This window comes from Tiliqua scincoides, chromosome 8, assembly GCF_035046505.1.
Source record: "Tiliqua scincoides isolate rTilSci1 chromosome 8, rTilSci1.hap2, whole genome shotgun sequence".
Taxonomy (NCBI): Eukaryota; Metazoa; Chordata; class Lepidosauria; order Squamata; family Scincidae; genus Tiliqua; species Tiliqua scincoides.
This window is the reverse complement of record NC_089828.1, coordinates 57,999,244-58,015,645: the sequence shown is the minus strand read 5'-3', so window position 1 is coordinate 58,015,645 and position 16,402 is coordinate 57,999,244. Positions and strand designations below refer to the sequence as shown.

At 50.7% G+C, this 16,402-nt stretch overlaps 2 protein-coding genes across 2 annotated transcripts in view; both read left to right on the top strand.

The window, feature by feature from the left end:
- The first annotated feature begins 347 nt into the window (after nt 1-347).
- LOC136659339 (uroplakin-3b-like) lies at nt 348-9,020 on the top strand. The gene is made up of 6 exons (XM_066636476.1): nt 348-419; nt 2,342-2,543; nt 2,941-3,163; nt 4,703-4,779; nt 7,840-7,969; nt 8,849-9,020. The coding sequence occupies exons 1-6, from the start codon at nt 348-350 to the stop codon at nt 9,018-9,020; spliced, it is 876 nt and encodes a 291-aa protein (XP_066492573.1).
- A 4,334-nt stretch (nt 9,021-13,354) lies between these two features.
- The window catches only part of LOC136659338 (uroplakin-3b-like protein 1), an 8,708-nt gene continuing 5,660 nt past the window's right edge, over nt 13,355-16,402 (top strand). Inside the window, exons 1-2 of the mRNA XM_066636475.1 lie at nt 13,355-13,424; nt 14,786-14,938. Coding sequence (XP_066492572.1) covers nt 13,355-13,424; nt 14,786-14,938 — 223 coding nt within the window. The remainder of the gene's footprint in view (nt 13,425-14,785; nt 14,939-16,402) is intronic.

Here is a 16,402-nt window from a genome sequence, read left to right as displayed (position 1 = left end):
TGTCTGATATTTGTCATCACGGCTGGTTGCACCCTACTTGTTCCCCCAGCGATGCCTCTCTTGGGTCATGTGTCTTCTTGGGGTTTCCCCCCCCCCTCCGAACAAACAAGACAAACCTGCCTGCTATCAGGGTCAAGATCCTTCTGCGAGATGAGAGGAATGCAGAAGGTTGGCATGGAAAGGGCTAAGGTCAACTTGTGATAAGCGAGAGTGGGCTGGTTGGATGGAAGGGGAAACTTTTACCTGTATGGTCTTCTCCTCACTTTCACCCAGGCCTGCGAGAGCAACAGAGGGGCTTCTTCCACTGGCCCTGAACATCTTCTCTGGGAGAACCAGCCTCCACGGGGATGGACTCTGTCGTTCTGCTTCTCTTCCTGGCTGCTACTGGGACCATCGCCGACATTGGTGATTATTCTCTGGTTATGATCTCAATTCTTTTTTAAACACTTGTAACGGGCCCAGGCCAAAAGATTTAGGGCAGTTGACCTTATTTCAATGCCCCATGCTCAAGGTCTCCCTTTGTTCCTCTTGCTTCCTCCTCTCTCCTGTGTCATCGCCCACTGGGAAACTGTTGATTGCAAGCTCCTGGAGACAGGAAGCATCTTCTTTGATGTTGTTTAAGCTGTGCGGTCCATTGATGGTATTCCAGGAATAGCTGCCCATCTCTTCACCATGAAGTGCAAAAAATCTAAAATAGCCTTCCTAGAAGAAGAGTGCTAGAAAAGAGCTGTTTGGATTCAGGCAGGGCATGTCCTGCAACATCCATTTTGATGGCCCTGCTTGTTCCAGCACTTTAGAGTCAGGCAGCTCTCCCACCTATTAGATCGGGGTTTTTTCTTTGTTCCTTTGAAGTGCTGGGAGTAGATATTAGATAGGCATCTAGCTGCCTACTAGTGCAGCCAGGTTGCCTGTCACAGACTGAGGCTGCGAATCTATACACACTTTCCTGGGAGTAACTTAAACCCCACTGAACACAATATAACTTATTTCTTGAGTAGACATGCATAGGAGTGTGCTCTTGCACATGGAGAGACATTGTTCTTGCAGCTGTGCAGCCCAGTCCATATCACTTTTGGGATCCCGTCCTGTGCTTTGTGCTTTTGGGGTGACAGAACGATAGAACGTAAGAACAGCCCCGCTGGATCAGGCCATAGGCCCATCTAGTCCAGCTTCCTGTATCTCACAGCAGCCCACCAAATGCCCCAGGGAGCACACCAGAGACCTGCAAGGCTTCCTGGGAATTGTAGTTTAAGAACATAAGAACAGCCCCACTGGATCAGGCCATAGGCCCATCTAGTCCAGCTTCCTGTATCTCACAGCGGCCCACCAAATGCCCCAGGGAGCACACCAGATAACAAGAGACCTCATCCTGGTGCCCTCTCTTGCATTGGCATTCTGACATAGCCCATTTCTAAAATCAGGAGGTTGCACATACACATCATGGCTTGTAACCCGTAATGGATTTTTCCTCCAGAAACTTGTCTAATCCCCTTTTAAAGGCATCCAGGTCAGACGCCATCGCCACATCCTGTGGCAAGGAGTTCCACAGACCAACCGCACGCTGAGTAAAGAAATATTTTCTTCTGTCTGTTCTAACTCTCCCAACGCTCAATTTTAGTGGATGTCCCCTGGTTCTGGTGTTGTGTGAGGAGGAAAAGAGCATCTCTCTATCCACTCTGTCCATCCCCTGCATAATTTTGTATGTCTCAAAATTAAGACACTAGGCACAAAACCCAACAAGGCAGCTTAACGTTTTGCTGTGTGCTAAATCGGTCTCCTTTCCTCTCCAACTTTTGGCTCAGGTAACCTGGAGCTGTGTATTTGGGTAGGCAACTTGCCCTCTGCTGGTGGGAAAACACAGTGGAGTGGTGGGGGCATGGATAGACTAATCATAGAGGGGATACCAACTTCTTTTTTTCTTTTCAGAATAAAAGGGAACCGTAACCTAACTTGCTAAGTAATACCACAACCCAGCAATCCCTGAATTTCAGGGCATAACTCGTGGTAGGGTTTGGAGTATTGTGCTTTGACCTGCATTCAGATTCTCACAAGGCCATTAAGCTTCCTGGAAGACTTGGGGTGGATGTATATTCTCAGCCTAGCTAAGAATAGCTAAGAATCAGGAGGTGGTTGTGGAAGATATAAAGGGAGTCCATGCCCTGAGCAAATCTGTGCAGCTGTCAGTTAACCCATTTTGCCCAGCCACAGGTGTACACATTTAGTGCCTGTGGCATATATGTAAGTTTGGGCAGAAATGGCCGTCTCCAGGCCAGGAGTTGGCAGCTGAGAGCCCGGTGCCTTCATTTGCTCGTGCTCCTGACCATTTCTCAAGTCCAAGTAGCTGCCTGACCTTAGGGACTCACTATTCACTCTCTCTCTCCCTCTCTCCCCAGAGTTGATCCCCTACAATCCTCATGTTACTGAGCAGAACATGAAAGGAAAGATTACAGGTAGCACTTTTGCCCTGGAACTCCCAACCTGTGTCTTTGACCCGCTCGTCAGTGCCTCGGACAACATCTGGCTGGTGGTGACCTTCGCGAATGGTGAGTCTGGCCAACACCTCTTGACCCCAGACTGCATTTTCCATCCGTGCTCAGAGAGGCTTTCAGAGGGGCTGGTGCTACTGCTAGAGCTCCTTCTGTAATGCTGTGTGTAAAGTCCTGATAAAAAAAGAATTCCCTCCAACATACACAAAGCACTACTCTCTCTTTCCACTAAGCAGCATTCACAGCCAGTTCCCACACACCTGGGTTCAGGGTGGGCCAGTGCAGGGCAGAAGGTGAACTGCTTGAAATCCCAGCTGCTCTCACTTCTCCAAACAAGTCACTGATCCAGCAAGGTTGTTCTTAATGCCCTCACGTAACGGAGAAGCTGCTGAAGCAAACTTGCTTCCAAGTAACCTCACTCTGGTCCCCTTTCTCCTTCTCTCTGCCCTGGCAGCCACAGCCACCTTCCAAAACCCCACGAACCCTCAGCAGATCCCACCCTACGAAGATTTGCACTCCACTTATGGCTACATGACCATGAAGTCCACCATCTCCCAGTACCCCTGTAGCAAAGGCAGGAGTGGGGGCGTGCTCCGGGTCGGCAATGAATCAGCCTGCAAGAAGGACAACAGCCGGACCAACTGCAACGGCCCGCTGCCTTCCCCAGGCCCTTACAGGTGAGCTTGGCGGGGCAATCAAGGGACTACTTTGCACAGGGGCAAAATGGAGTTTAGCTGGAGCTTGGACTGGAGTGGCAATTTTCCTCGAATAATGTTCTGCCTCGAATTTGAGGTGGTGGGCAGCACTTGGAGGAGCGGCAAAAGTTTTGGCGGCGGCTTGGCAACAGGCAGATGGGCATTTCTCCGTACTTATCCTTTCTGCCCACCACCTGTGGGGGTTGTCTTCCTGATCAGACCCCATTGGCTGCCACAAACCCCCATTCATCCCCAGAATGCCTCACTTACAAAAGGATGACGGAGCCAAAGGAGGAGCAAATCATCTCTCCCCTGGCTGGAGTCGCAGTTTTGATCCTCTCCCTCCCCAGCGGGTGTTGTGTTTTAAGAAACTAAAAATAAATACACAACTTGATGGACTTGGGATGGTGCTCCCCTCATCACAGCAAGGTAGAGTTGAGAAACTCAGCACTCCCATGAGAGACTGGAAGCCCAGCCCACTTCTTGCACCCAGAGCCCATCTTCTGACCCAAACATCCAAGGAGGGGCTGGTGGGTTCATCCAGATTTTCCACATTGCAGTCTCTTGAGCCGACCTCTTCAACTGCCTGGAATGAGGGCTGTGGCAAAGTGACTCATGCGCACACTCAGGCATGAGTCAGGCTCTGTCCCCCATTCTAAGTCATCGTGTGCACCTGAGCAATGTGGCAGAAGCTACTGTGCTCTGGTCAGGTGGCAACAGTCTTCCGACCGTGCAGGGTCTCTCCTTTCACTATTGCAACAGAGAAATGTGAGGTTGGCATTTTACCCTCCAAGATATCTCCAATGAAAAGAGGAATCATGTTTTATATTAGCGTTAATATTAAGGCAGCCTCTAAGGGTTGGCATTGGGAGGAACAATGGGGGAGTCCCAGCCCCATTTTTCTGGAGTACGAGGCCTCCCAAACATGGGGATCCCTTTGGTCACACTCTTGGGCTTCTGTTCCAAGGGTGTCTTAGGACCCAAACCACTGACTCTTGACGTAGCTGTCAAACGCTCGACTGTACCTGTCTTACACAGCCTTTGCAATGTTCTGGGCCTGCCTTCCAGTTCCCTTTGCCCAGCGGCTGTTTGTTCTTCTGTGGTTCCTCTGGCCGCTGGATGCCAGTCTCCCTAAACCTCAGCTGGTCTCTTCAACCGTCCTGCAAAACAAACACAGCCATTCTTGCCCGCACATGCTTGATTGCAAACTTTGAGCAGAGCCGAGAAGTCACCTGCTAATGTTCTAATGCAGTAGATGACTTCAGTGGTCTTCTCTGTGGTCTTTGCCGCTTGTGATGTCAGGATGCAGTGCCACAAAGCAAGGGGGGGCCAATTGGAGACCCTTTGGGGAGCCCCCAAATGCTTTTTTTTATGCCAGTCTCGTATGCCTCCTGAACTTTAGCTCTGCTGCAACCTATACAGCCTTGGAGACTGTGGGAATCCTTGACACTCTCTCTCTCTCTCTCTCTCTCTCTCTCTCTCTCTCTCTCTCTCTCTCTCTCTCTCTGCCATTCATTTCAGGGTGAAATTCCTCGCCATGAATGCCACCAGCATCAAAGCAGAAACAAGATGGTCTGCATCCATCAGGCTGAACGAAGGTACACTAGAAACAGGGGGTCTCTGTGGAAGAGAAGGTTCTCCAAATGTCTGAGGACCTATAGCAGCCTATTTCTAGTGCACCCAAGAGGCTGTTTTTCCTGTTGCCTTAAACCAAGTCTGTCCATTGATCTGTGTAATCCAGCATTGTCCCCTCTGCCTGGCAGCAGTTGTTTGAGGTCTCAGAGTAGGGTCTTCAGTGGGGCCCTGAATCCTGAGATGTTTTAAGCTAGAGGCTCCAAGGGTTGATCCTGGGATCTTCCATACGCAAAGCAGGTGCTGTCCCACTAAATTCTGGCCCCTCACACAGCACCAAAGCAATCCTGATGTGGTTTGTTTGTATGTATGATTGCTTCAAGGGTCTTTTTGTGATGGTGTTTTGCTCAGGAGTGCATGAGTGCATCAGAGAAACACTGCACAAAAAGAGTCTTGAGGCAAGCAACTTGTCAAGGATCTCAAGAGTGCTTTCCTTGTAGTGTTTTATCATTAATGTAGGGGAGGGGAAAACAGAAAAAAAAATACAGTAAAGAATCTGTAATGCAGAACACCAAAAATTGAGGAACAGGTTCGGGTGAGAACTGTGGAAGCCTCCCTAGAGCAGGATTTAAATACAGTAGAACCTCTTTAAGTTGACCACCCAAGGGACTGGAGGAAATTGGTCAACATAGGGAGGTGGTCAACATACGGGAAAAATATCATTTAAATATTATCATGTTTAGCTCCCAGGACAACAAATGCAAGGCCAAGTCATTATTTAGATTGGATTTTTAAAAAGTTTTATTGCAAATATCAATGAGAATTGATCCTCTTGTGATGCTTACTATTTATATCATCTATATCTATATCAAGAGACAGAGAATAAACAACCCACAATCAGTGTTTAAAAAAACCCCTGAAAATTCATAAGCTTAAAAAAAAGTAAGTTAAAAAAATACTTGGTTTCATAGCAGACAGGCAGACCAATGCTATCCCTCGCCAGCCCATAGCATGTAGCATGTTACAGAGCCCCAACAGCTAAAAGAAAACAACGCTTTTTTACTTAGGCTGCCTGGCCTCCACTGGGTCTCCACAGATTCACTAAATGCCAGAAGGTGTTTGATATGGTCCCCCACTAAAAGCTGTTGAGAAAACTCCACAGTCAGGGAATAAGAGGACAGGTCCTCTCGTGGATTGGGAACTGGTTGAGGACCAGGAAACAGAGAGTGGGTGTCAGTGGGCAATTGACAAAAAGGTAGAGAGAAGTGGAAAGTAGAGTGGTGAAGGAAACCTGTCTGCTGGGGGGGGAGGGATGCTCAAAATGGCTTGCTTGGGATAGCAAGATGGGCCTATGGCCTGATCCAGTGGGGCTGTTCATATGTTCTTCTATAGGCTATCCTGTAGTAGTTGGCAACCTTCAGTCTCGAAAGACTATGGTATCGCGCTCTGAAAGGTGGTTCTGGCACAGCGTCTAGTGTGGCTGAAAAGGCTGATTCGGGAGTGACAATCCCTTCCACACTGGGAGCAAGTGCAGTCTGTCCCTGGCCTGTCTCCCTGGCTATGGGCCTTCCTTCTTTGGCTCTTAGCCTCAGACTGTTGGCCAAGTGTCTCTTCAAACTGGGAAAGGCCATGTTGCACAGCCTGCCTCCAAGCGGGCCGCTCAGAGGCCAGGGTTTCCCACTTGTTGAGGTCCACTCCTAAGGCCTTCAGATCCCTCTTGCAGATGTCCTTGTATCGCAGCTGTGGTCTACCTGTAGGGCGCTTTCCTTGCACAAGTTCTCCATAGAGGAGATCCTTTGGGATCCGGCCATCATCCATTCTCAGAACATGACCGAGCCAACGCAGGCGTCTCTGTTTCAGTAGTGCATACATGCTAAGGATTCCAGCACGTTCCAGGAAATACTAAAAGTGATAGCCAGTCCCAAATCAGTGTTATAAGAACAGCCCCACTGGATCAGGCCATAGGCCCATCTAGTCCAGCTTCCTGTATCTCACAGCGGCCCACCAAATGCCCCAGGGAGCACACCAGACAACAAGAGACCTGCATCCTGGTGCCCTCCACATGGGAAAACACATGACTCTGCATGCAGCACCTGCACTGGGATGCATTAGCAGGTACAGTCAGCAGTCTTTATATGCGAATTAGCTATCTGTGAGAGGCAGAACTGCCACCATCTCTTGTTATTTGCAACTCTGCTTTCATTATCTGCTAATATTGTGCTGGTACCGCATCAACTGGAGACTGGTATTGTCCCATGGGGAATTGTCAGATCCATTTGTGTCCGCTTCCAGACCTGCCCCACCGTCTCAGAGACTCCAGCTGAACCTTCACAACCCTGGCAATGATGAGAGGTCTCTGGAAGGCTACTTGAAGGCTGTTCTGGGACCTCTCATCATCACCAGGGTTGTGAAGGTTCAGCTGGAGTCTCTGAGATGTAAAGAGATGTAAAGCGTAAAGAGTGTTATGTGAGAGTGTAAAGACCAGAAGGGATTGTGAAGTGCTCCAGAAGGATCTCTCCAAACCGGGAGAATAGGCAGCAAAATAGAAGTGAAAGGACAGTGGCTTCACTATGCGCAAGCAACCTCATGTCCCTCACTACTTGGTACACGTCCAGGTACAATTGGCAGCTGGCGCAGGTCTGTCGGCTCTGTGCAGTGTGCCCACCTAAAAAAACCCTTTCGCACACGCGCTAGCAGGCGTAGGGGAGGGATTGTCGCGTGGCTTCTTGCTTTTCCAAGATGGGACAAACCAGACAAAACACAGGCCCACAGTGTCACGTTCAGTGGGCAACTTACGGAGGGTAAATTAATACTCTGTGCAATGGTCGAAGTGGTCAAGATACAACTTACGGAGGTGGTCAATATAGAGAGGTTGGTCTCCCACCGTGTACATGCAGTGTCTGTCCATACTGTGAAAATTAGGTCAGCTTAAGGAGGTGGTCAATATAGAGAGGTGGTCAACTCTGGAGGTTCTACTGTATTTTTAAAAATAAGTGATCAGCCGGTCTGTGGGAGTTTAGCTCCTTTGTCAGACAGGCAAGTGGAGACGGAGATGACCTGACGCCTTCCTTTCTCCTCCATTCCAGGCCAAGCATGGAAAACAGTGGACACTTGGCCTGGGAGGCGTAGCGGAGACATGATCGTCATCACCGTCATCCTCTCTTCCCTCTGTGGTGTGGTCACAGCTGGTTTTCTTATGACAGTCTGCTACGAATGGTAAGCGCTGTCCCCCAGAAGCCCTGGACTGGAAGCCGCCCACGGTTTATACCAGCCTGCTGTCTCTAGTGATGATGCAGCCACAGCCGTGTATGGCAGAATGAGGCCGTGGATTCTGTGGCAGCAAAGTGCACTGCACTCTTTCTAGGAAGGCATCTGGGGTGGGGTGAGGAGATCCAATTCCGAATGTTCCCAGGTGACAACAAAACCTTTTTCTAAGCCCCTGATCCATCTTGTTTTTCTACTAGTGGGGAGGTTTTCTGTAAGGAGCATTTTAAAAGAAACAAACAAGCAAGCAAGCAAACAGTGATTCCCTACCTGTGGTCTTGAAATTGTATCCTCCATTCCTCATTTGGTGATGAGTGGAAACCAAACCTGGGTGAGAGCCTCATGAAAACATAAGCCCTGCTGGATCAGGCCAAAGGCCCCTCTAGTCCAGCTTTCTGTATCTCACATTGGCCCACCAGATGCCCTGAACACACACAAGACGAGAGATCTGCATCCTGTCTGGCATCCTAAGGTAGCCTGCATCTGAAACCAGGAGGTTGTATGTCACCATCACGGCTTGTAACCTGTGATGAACTTTTTTCTCTAGAAATTCATCCAATCCCCTTTTGAAGGCATCTAGGCCAGATGCCATCACCTCATCCTGTGGCAAGGAGTTCCACAGACTAATTACTTGCTGGATAAAGAAACATTTTCTTTTGTCTGTCCTGACTCTCCCAGCACTCAGTTTTAGTGGCTGTCCCCTGGTCCTGGAGTTAGAGGGAAAAGAACTTCCCTGTATCCACTCTGTCCATCCCCCGCATGATCCGATTCTCCCACTCGCCTGCTCTGGGTTGGCTTTGGCATTTCAGCTGCTGCTCTGTGTCTTGACAGCCTCAAGCTTTGGCACAACGGGCCCCCAGAGAACCATGAGGAGCAGCAGCGACCAGAGGCCTTCCAGGCCAGCCGCTACGACACCCACCACATTCCCCCTGCCCCGCCAATGCCGCCACCACCTCCCGCTGCAGACCTGCCTGCACCTCCGCTCATTTCTGCTGCCTCTTAGAGCCACAGTCGCCTCCAGCTGTGTGCAACTTGGACAGAACTGTGTCGCAGTTGCACCTCCACTTCTTCCTGCAGAATTTCTCCCTCCAGGGATGCCTGGACTTGCCCTGGAACCTCTCTGCACCCAGTTACGTTGTCCTGGGTCTGCCCTATGGGTCGAAGGCACGGTGGCAGGTGGGGCTTCCTGGAGCATGATAACCCACTAGCCCCTCCTAAAGGCCAGCCGAACCCTAAATTTCCTTGGCCTTTGCTCCTGGGCTTAGTGGTCTCTGTGGGTCTTTGCCTTGCCTCCCTTCTTCCCAGGTCTGCTTCCTTTTCTCTCCACTCTTGGTCCCCTTTCCGGCTCATCTTCTCCCCGCTGCTTTCATCCCCTTCCACTATCCCCTCACTGGCTCCACTTGGCTTCCTCTCCCTTGGCCACCACCTCTCCCTTGCTTCTGCCAGGTCCACACGCACCCTCTCTCCCCTTCCTCCATGCCTCTCCCTCTCCTCCTGCTTGCGTCTCCAACTCCACCTCCTCCCACTCTCTCCTCTTATCTCTCCTTCAATCCCCTGCTCCTCTGAGGCTCCACTGCCTCTGGCCAAGGAGGTTCTGCTGCGGTCCTGTGCCTTCCCCTGGGGGTGATGTCATCACTGCGCTATCAGAGTTCCTCTGGCCGCAGGCGCCACAGTGGTGAGGACCTCCACAGCTCCCCTGTCTGAAATTCAGCAAGCCGTGCTACCATTAAGTCTCCCCCTTTCCTACCAATCTAAACATCTCCACCCACGTGCTTTGGAAATTGTGCTGTCCAATTCCTGTGCACTCTTCTCTGCAAAGGAAGCATTTGTATTAAACCCTTTTGTATTCGGAAATGTGTGTAAACATTGTTATCAATCATAAGAAAGCACTGAGTTCTCTGTTCCAGGCAAGCTCGTTGTAGGAACCGTCATATATGGTGGGCCTTTGGTATCCGCAAGGAATCGATTCCAATACTCAAATCCACAGATAATGAAATCCCCAGGGGGTGGGGACTGGGGGCCAGGGTCATGGCATTGCAGAAACTCACCTGGGGGCTGCACTGGGCTCTCCAGAGGTTGCACTGGCCTCCCAGATGCATCCAGAAGTCACTTTCAGTTCATGTTCGCGACTTCCAGTTGTGTGCAGGAGGTGTTCTGAGGCCAGGGAAGGCCTGTGGAGTGGGGCCTCCCCAGCCTCAGATCACCTCCCGCACGCAACCAGAAGCCACTCCTGGTCACATCTGGGTGGTCCTCTGAAGCCCTCTGGGCTGGTCATGTGCAGATGCTCAAATCCATGGATGCCAATCCCACAGATAAGGCTGGCCCACTGTGAATATATTTATCTCTCCTGTTGACAGCTCACCCTTCCTTCAAGCTCACGGGGATGTACATTGTTCCTCCATATTTTATCCTCACCCTGTGAGGCAGGTGAGGGTGAAAGACAGAGAGACAGACTGGTCCCCCACTAAGCTTTGTAGTCAAGCAGAAGTAAGAACCTCCGTTTTCTTGGTCCAAGTTGGACACTCTTGCAGTGGCACCTCAGTGGTACTCATCCAGGCCTGACTTTGTCTTTGAAAAAAGGGCATCATTGTTACCACCAACCACTGCCACCTTCCCAACAAGCCATAACAACACACACACACACACACACACACACACACACACACACACACACACACACACACAGTTTTTGGGTGTTGCACAGATGATGAAGCTCTCTTTTCAAAGTACAAAAGCCCTCTCGCGTCCTGGACTCGGAAACCCCAAGCAGGCAGGGCGTCAGCTGCACCACAAATACCTCCTTGCCGTTGAGCAGTGAAAGACCGTGAGTCAGTCTGAGCAAAACGGGACCCACCTTTGACACACAGGCCGATCCTGACATGTCAGCAGAGCGCATGGGTTTCTGGGCTGACTCCTGATCGCCAACAGAAGGGCACGTAGGATGGGCGACCTCTCACGTTGAACATGTGGAGCTCCATATAATGGGGGTGGGCAGGGGGTTTGCCATTGCAAGCCCACCCCCCTCTTTGTACAGCCAGCCGATCACCTGAATGCTGACGCTCGGTGGTGTAGCTGGGGGGGAGCACTCAGCCTGGAAGGGAGGCTCAGCGCGGCGGGCAAGCGGCCCCTCCCTTCGGAGCCATTCCCAGGGGGGGGGCAAAATGGAGCTGTACAGCTCTGTCAATTTGAAATTGGCAGAGCCAACAGGACACAAAGTGTGGTTGTGGGGTTGCCCAGGCAGCGATGCCACAACAAGAATTGTGCTGGTTTCCTGTTTTCATCAGAAGCCCCGCCTCTGTCAGAGCTCAGTGTCACAGCCACCGCCTGGCAGTATCTCTCTGGGGTTTCTGCTGGGTGGGTCTCTCCTTTCCCCCCCACTAGAGGTGCTTCTAGGGATGGGGCCTGAGGCTCTGTCACTGCGCTCCGAGTGATTCAGGGGGGCTCAGGTCAATTTAAGTGACGTCAGCAGTGGCAGCACCAACAACAGAATGGTTAGGTGCGGCCACAGCTCCTCGGGACCCATTGCTCAGTGCTCAGGCTTGTCGGCCACATTCTTTGCGCGCCTTCAAGCTCGGACCTGGCATGTTGTTTTAGTCTGTGAAGGGATGGGCTCTGACAGGTCTGTTGAGGCACTGCCGGGTGGGGCTGTGGCAGACAAAGGACTGTCTCTCTGGTGAAGTGGGATTACCGTTTGACTTCTGGGAGGGGTGCGGGGCCTCTCTCACCGCATCACAGGTGCAAAGTCACCTTTCTGTTCTTCGACAGCTCATGGCTAACTAATGAACAGCTCACTGCAAAAACCTGGGGATGATGAACTTTGTCCTGTTAAAGTTTCTTTGGGTAAGGGAATATTTGTTCCCTTCCCCCAGAGGAAGCCCCAGCTGCCGCCATGGGTCAGCTTGTACCTGCACCAGGTGGTAGGGTAGCTAGAGGAGAGTGCAAAGCACTAAGTTTTGCAGGGAGTCTTGCACAGCATGCAAGCAGCCCCTCCCCTTCAGAGCATATGCCTCCATTTTGCTCCCACCACCTGGAATGGCTGCGGAGGGGCCACTTGCGTGCCGCAGTGAGGCTCCCTGCAAAACTTAGTGCTTTGCATGCTTCTCCTTTAGTTATGCCACTGGATGGTCCTTTAGTTTGATCAAGCAACGGGGATTATCAGAGACATTCCTGGGGGGGGGGGTCAGGCCTAAGTGATGATTAGCCATAATGGCAAAAAGAGGCTTCTGCATTCAGGAGCAGTTGTTTCGGGTGGTCAAACATCACGGCAAGGCTGGTGCTTGCTGGTTGCCCAGAGGCACCCACTTGGTCACTGTGGGAAACAGGATGCTGGCCTAGTCAAGCTTTTGATCTGATCCAGCAGGGATCTGTGCCCCCTCTGATCCAGCTAACGCCTGTGCCCCCTCTTTAGTATGCAAAGTCACAAGGGACAAGAGTACCCTCGAGCATGAACGAAGTGCTGCTCTCTCTTTCCTCTGAGCAGCATCCACAGCCAGTTCCCACACACCAGAGCTCAGAGTGGGGCAATGCAGGACAGATACTTGGAATCCCACCTGCTCCCACCTTTTGAAACAAACCACCTGCAGTGATGTGGATGCAGGAGGTCTGGTCTAGAGGGCAGAGCCTCCGTTAGCCGGAAGATAACATCAGAAGGTCGCCAGTTCGAGGGCACCGGCAGCTCCCTGAACGGCTGAAAATGGCGAGAACTTGAAGCAGCTGACAAGCCCAGCTGAGTGATTCCACCTGCTCTTGGTGTGAGCAAGAAGCGTCTTGGCTGCCCTCCATGTGAGAGATGGAGCTGCTTGTGAGCCTGTGTGGGAGAACTGGAGGCCAGAAGTGAGACCAAACCAGGAAGATCCATCTGAAATGTTGTTGGTTCTTGAAAGAGAGAACCTCTATGACTTCCCTTGAGGGATTTGGAAACGCCTGCCTATGTAAACTTCCTTGAATAAAGTCAGAGGAGTAATCCGATGACCAGAAAGGTGGTATATAAATACCGAGTTATGATGATGATGATGATGATAATGATGATGACGGGAATATCAGTCCACATGAGACACATCTCTTCCCATCCTACCCACGCCCCTCTTGGGCATGGTCCACCAGCTCACTCATGTTCAATCCATCCTTCACTTCCCCAAAAGTAACCAGACCAGTTTGCTGCCCTCTCTGTTGAGATGAGAAAAACAAGAGGAAGAATGTATGTACGGGAGTCTGCAAAAGAAAGGACAGGTGTGGGCGAGGCCTGGTGAGGTGGGACCAGACCTGGAGGGGAAGGCTTTTAACTCCATTCTCCCCAGCTGGCGCTTCTGATCAGAACACCAAAGGACGGTGGTGGAGATGGCAGCTCTTCCACTGGTGGTAGTGGCCGTGGTGGCAACGGTGGCCATCAACGCAGTGGGAGCTCAAGGTAGGTCTTCTTTGGGTGACTGATGTTGTCTGTTTCAATAGAAGCTTAGTCAGTCCTTCACTCAGCCACATTCTCCTTGAGGCCCTGGCTGCCAGTCCAGGCAGAGCTGCTTAGGCGAGACAGACCAGTGGCAGATACTCTGCATATCACCGTGTACCAAAATTTGGACAATTTCATGTTTCTCTGCATATTTTGGTGTCTCTTTGTTAATTTTGGGGCGAGGATTTAAAAAGTGCTTGCTATTGTCGGCTTCGCACCAACGGTTTAGCCACAATTTATGCGCGCAGTTGTATAATATGACACGTATTCGCAATGCATTAGGCAACAGGATAGGTAAAAATACATAATTTAAGGTAACTAAAAAAGTTTTGATGATACAAAGAACTAAGATTACTATTGGAACCAGAGCCTCCGAATTGTACAAGAAACATTAAAAATTAAACAAAAACAATTTGTGTTGCACAGTGTATTCAGTCTTCAGTTAGAGCGCTGAAACACTGCCTTCTAGAAAAGGAAGTCAGACAGCACTGGGTTTTTTTTTTCTTTATCCCATTTGTAAAACCTGGTTCATTTTTTGATGGACAAGTCAGCACAGAAGTCAGCCTTTGACATTGTTTCTAGGGCAATATCCGTGTTTTGTGTCCTGCTGCAGGCAAGGAGAATGCACTCCAAAGGTTCCTTCTAGAATGGAGTGGGAATTGGGGGCTTTTTGGATGCTACCATCCCTGTGGAACTTGTCCTCCAGGGGAAGGTCTTCTCTAAAAGTGCAAGAAGGAGGGAACATAAAACAGGCCCTGCTGGATTAGACCCAAGGCCCATCTAATCCACCAGCTGCCTCTGGGAAGCTCATACAAGCAGGAATTGAAGACATGCCCTACCCCTGCTGTTCCCCTCCCCAGCAGCTGTTACTTAGAGATAGACTGCCTCTGAACTTGGAGGTTCCTTCTAGCTGCCACAGTTACCAGCTAGCGATAGATTTCTCGCCCTCCATAAATAGCTAATCCCCTTTTCAAGACAACCAAACTAAGTGGCCATCACCACACATTGTGGCAGTGAATTCCACAGCATAGTGTTGCGCCAGGTGACAAAGTATCTCTTTTGACCCATCCTGTTTCTCCCACCAATTCATCCCTTTGGATGTTGTCTGGTTCTAGTGTGGGAAGGGAGAAAAAAACCGTCTCTCTGTCTGCTTTCTCCACGCCATGTGTCACTTGATAAGCCTCCACCATGTCGCCCCACCAGTCACCATTTTTTTTTAAAAACAGTCACCAATTTTTAAGCCCCAGACGTCGTAGTTTTTCCCCATAAACAAGGCACTCCAACCACCTGATCAAGCTGTTTTTTTTACAAACTTTCTCCAGGACCCCCTGAGTCCTACAAGCCCCATCTGACAACTCAGAACATAGAAGGAAGAATCACCGGCTCCACATTTGTCTTGGATCAGCCACGCTGTGTTTTCGACGACAGTGTGGATACCAGTGAAGGCATCTGGCTGGTGGTCGCCAAGAGCGATGGTATGTGATGGTTCCAAGCGGTTTTCTAGCAAGAGCTGGGCAGAGTGTCTGATGGCACCTGAAAGCTCATCAGTGACAGAGTTATTGAGATGATGCGTCGTGCACCCAAGGCTACATCACCAGATGCAAAGAGGGCTCTCCTTCCTTGGCAGAACATGCCAGGGGTTGGCACTAACATTTCAAAAAAGGGATGTTTGAGACAGATATCAGGATTCCTCCCCCGGAGCAACACCTGAGAAATGAAGGGAAGCCAAAAACTTCTATAAGACAAATGGGGGCAGGGGAGACTGTTCTGCACATCCCTGCCTAGAGGAAAGAAATGTCAGTGGTGGGATTGGGGCCAAAGTCCTGGGAAGTGCAGAGGCTCAAATTGAAATCTTTTTCTATGCAAAACTGATACACGTGTACACAAGATCAGCACTGGTGATAGACAGTTTCCAAGGTTTGTTGTGCTGATTTAACACCTGCCATGGGAGACTCTTATGAAGCACTTATGCAGCTTCAAATGCATTCAATTTATCAGCAGATTGGATGGAGCTCTGTGCAGGGAAGCCCTCTGTGCATGCTCAGAGGCACTCTCCCACTTCACCTGCTCCCACAGCAGAGGTTTGATGAGCCCCAGTAGGGCTATTCACACATTACGATGTCTGCTAGTGTACTCGGAGTACGGAGCACACCGGCTGCTGACCTGAACAAACATGCAGGGATGCATAAATTAGGGCCAGTACACACGCAGCGCTTGGGGGCAGCCGCGCCCCCCCTTTGTGGGCTTGTCCCTGGATACCCAACAAGAGGAGATGCACTTATAGTTCTTTGCATCAGGCCCGAGAGGGTCCGCCTTGGCCAGTCTCTCTCTTGCCCTGCCTGGGTGGTCCCTCTCCCTATGTTGGTGGTGGGCACGATCCTGTGAGGTGATGTGGGAGGAAAGCCCCTCCCAGTTACAAAATGGTTACTTCTGCTTCTGGCTCACCGAGAATGAAAGAAACCCATGTCACAAGAAGTGAGGGGAGCCCAGAATGGGTGGCCACTGAGTGCCTGCTGGGGTCCCATCCTCCCCAGGGAAGGGCACGCATCGCAGTGCATCCATCAGGGCGCTGGGCCCTCAGGAGCTGTCCTCAAGTGCCTGGTGCTGACATCAGCCCTGGTTCACAAGAAATATACACAGACAGACAGACAGACAGACACGTGTAAATGTGTGCAAAGTCACCTGTGGACAGCTGTAGACTGGAATCTCATTGAACTTAATGGGTGACTGAGGGCTCAATTCTATCCAGCTTTCCAGTGCCAGCGCAATTCAGTTGCATTTCAGCCCCAAGTTGAGGGAACAAACATTTCCTTCCCCACCACAGGGCGCAGCAAACACTCTCTTGGCACAGCTGTGTTGGCACTGAACAGTTGGATAGGATTGGGCCCAAAGTCTCTTGTTGCCCTGCAGTTCAGGATTTGATCGGGCCCTTGATTTCC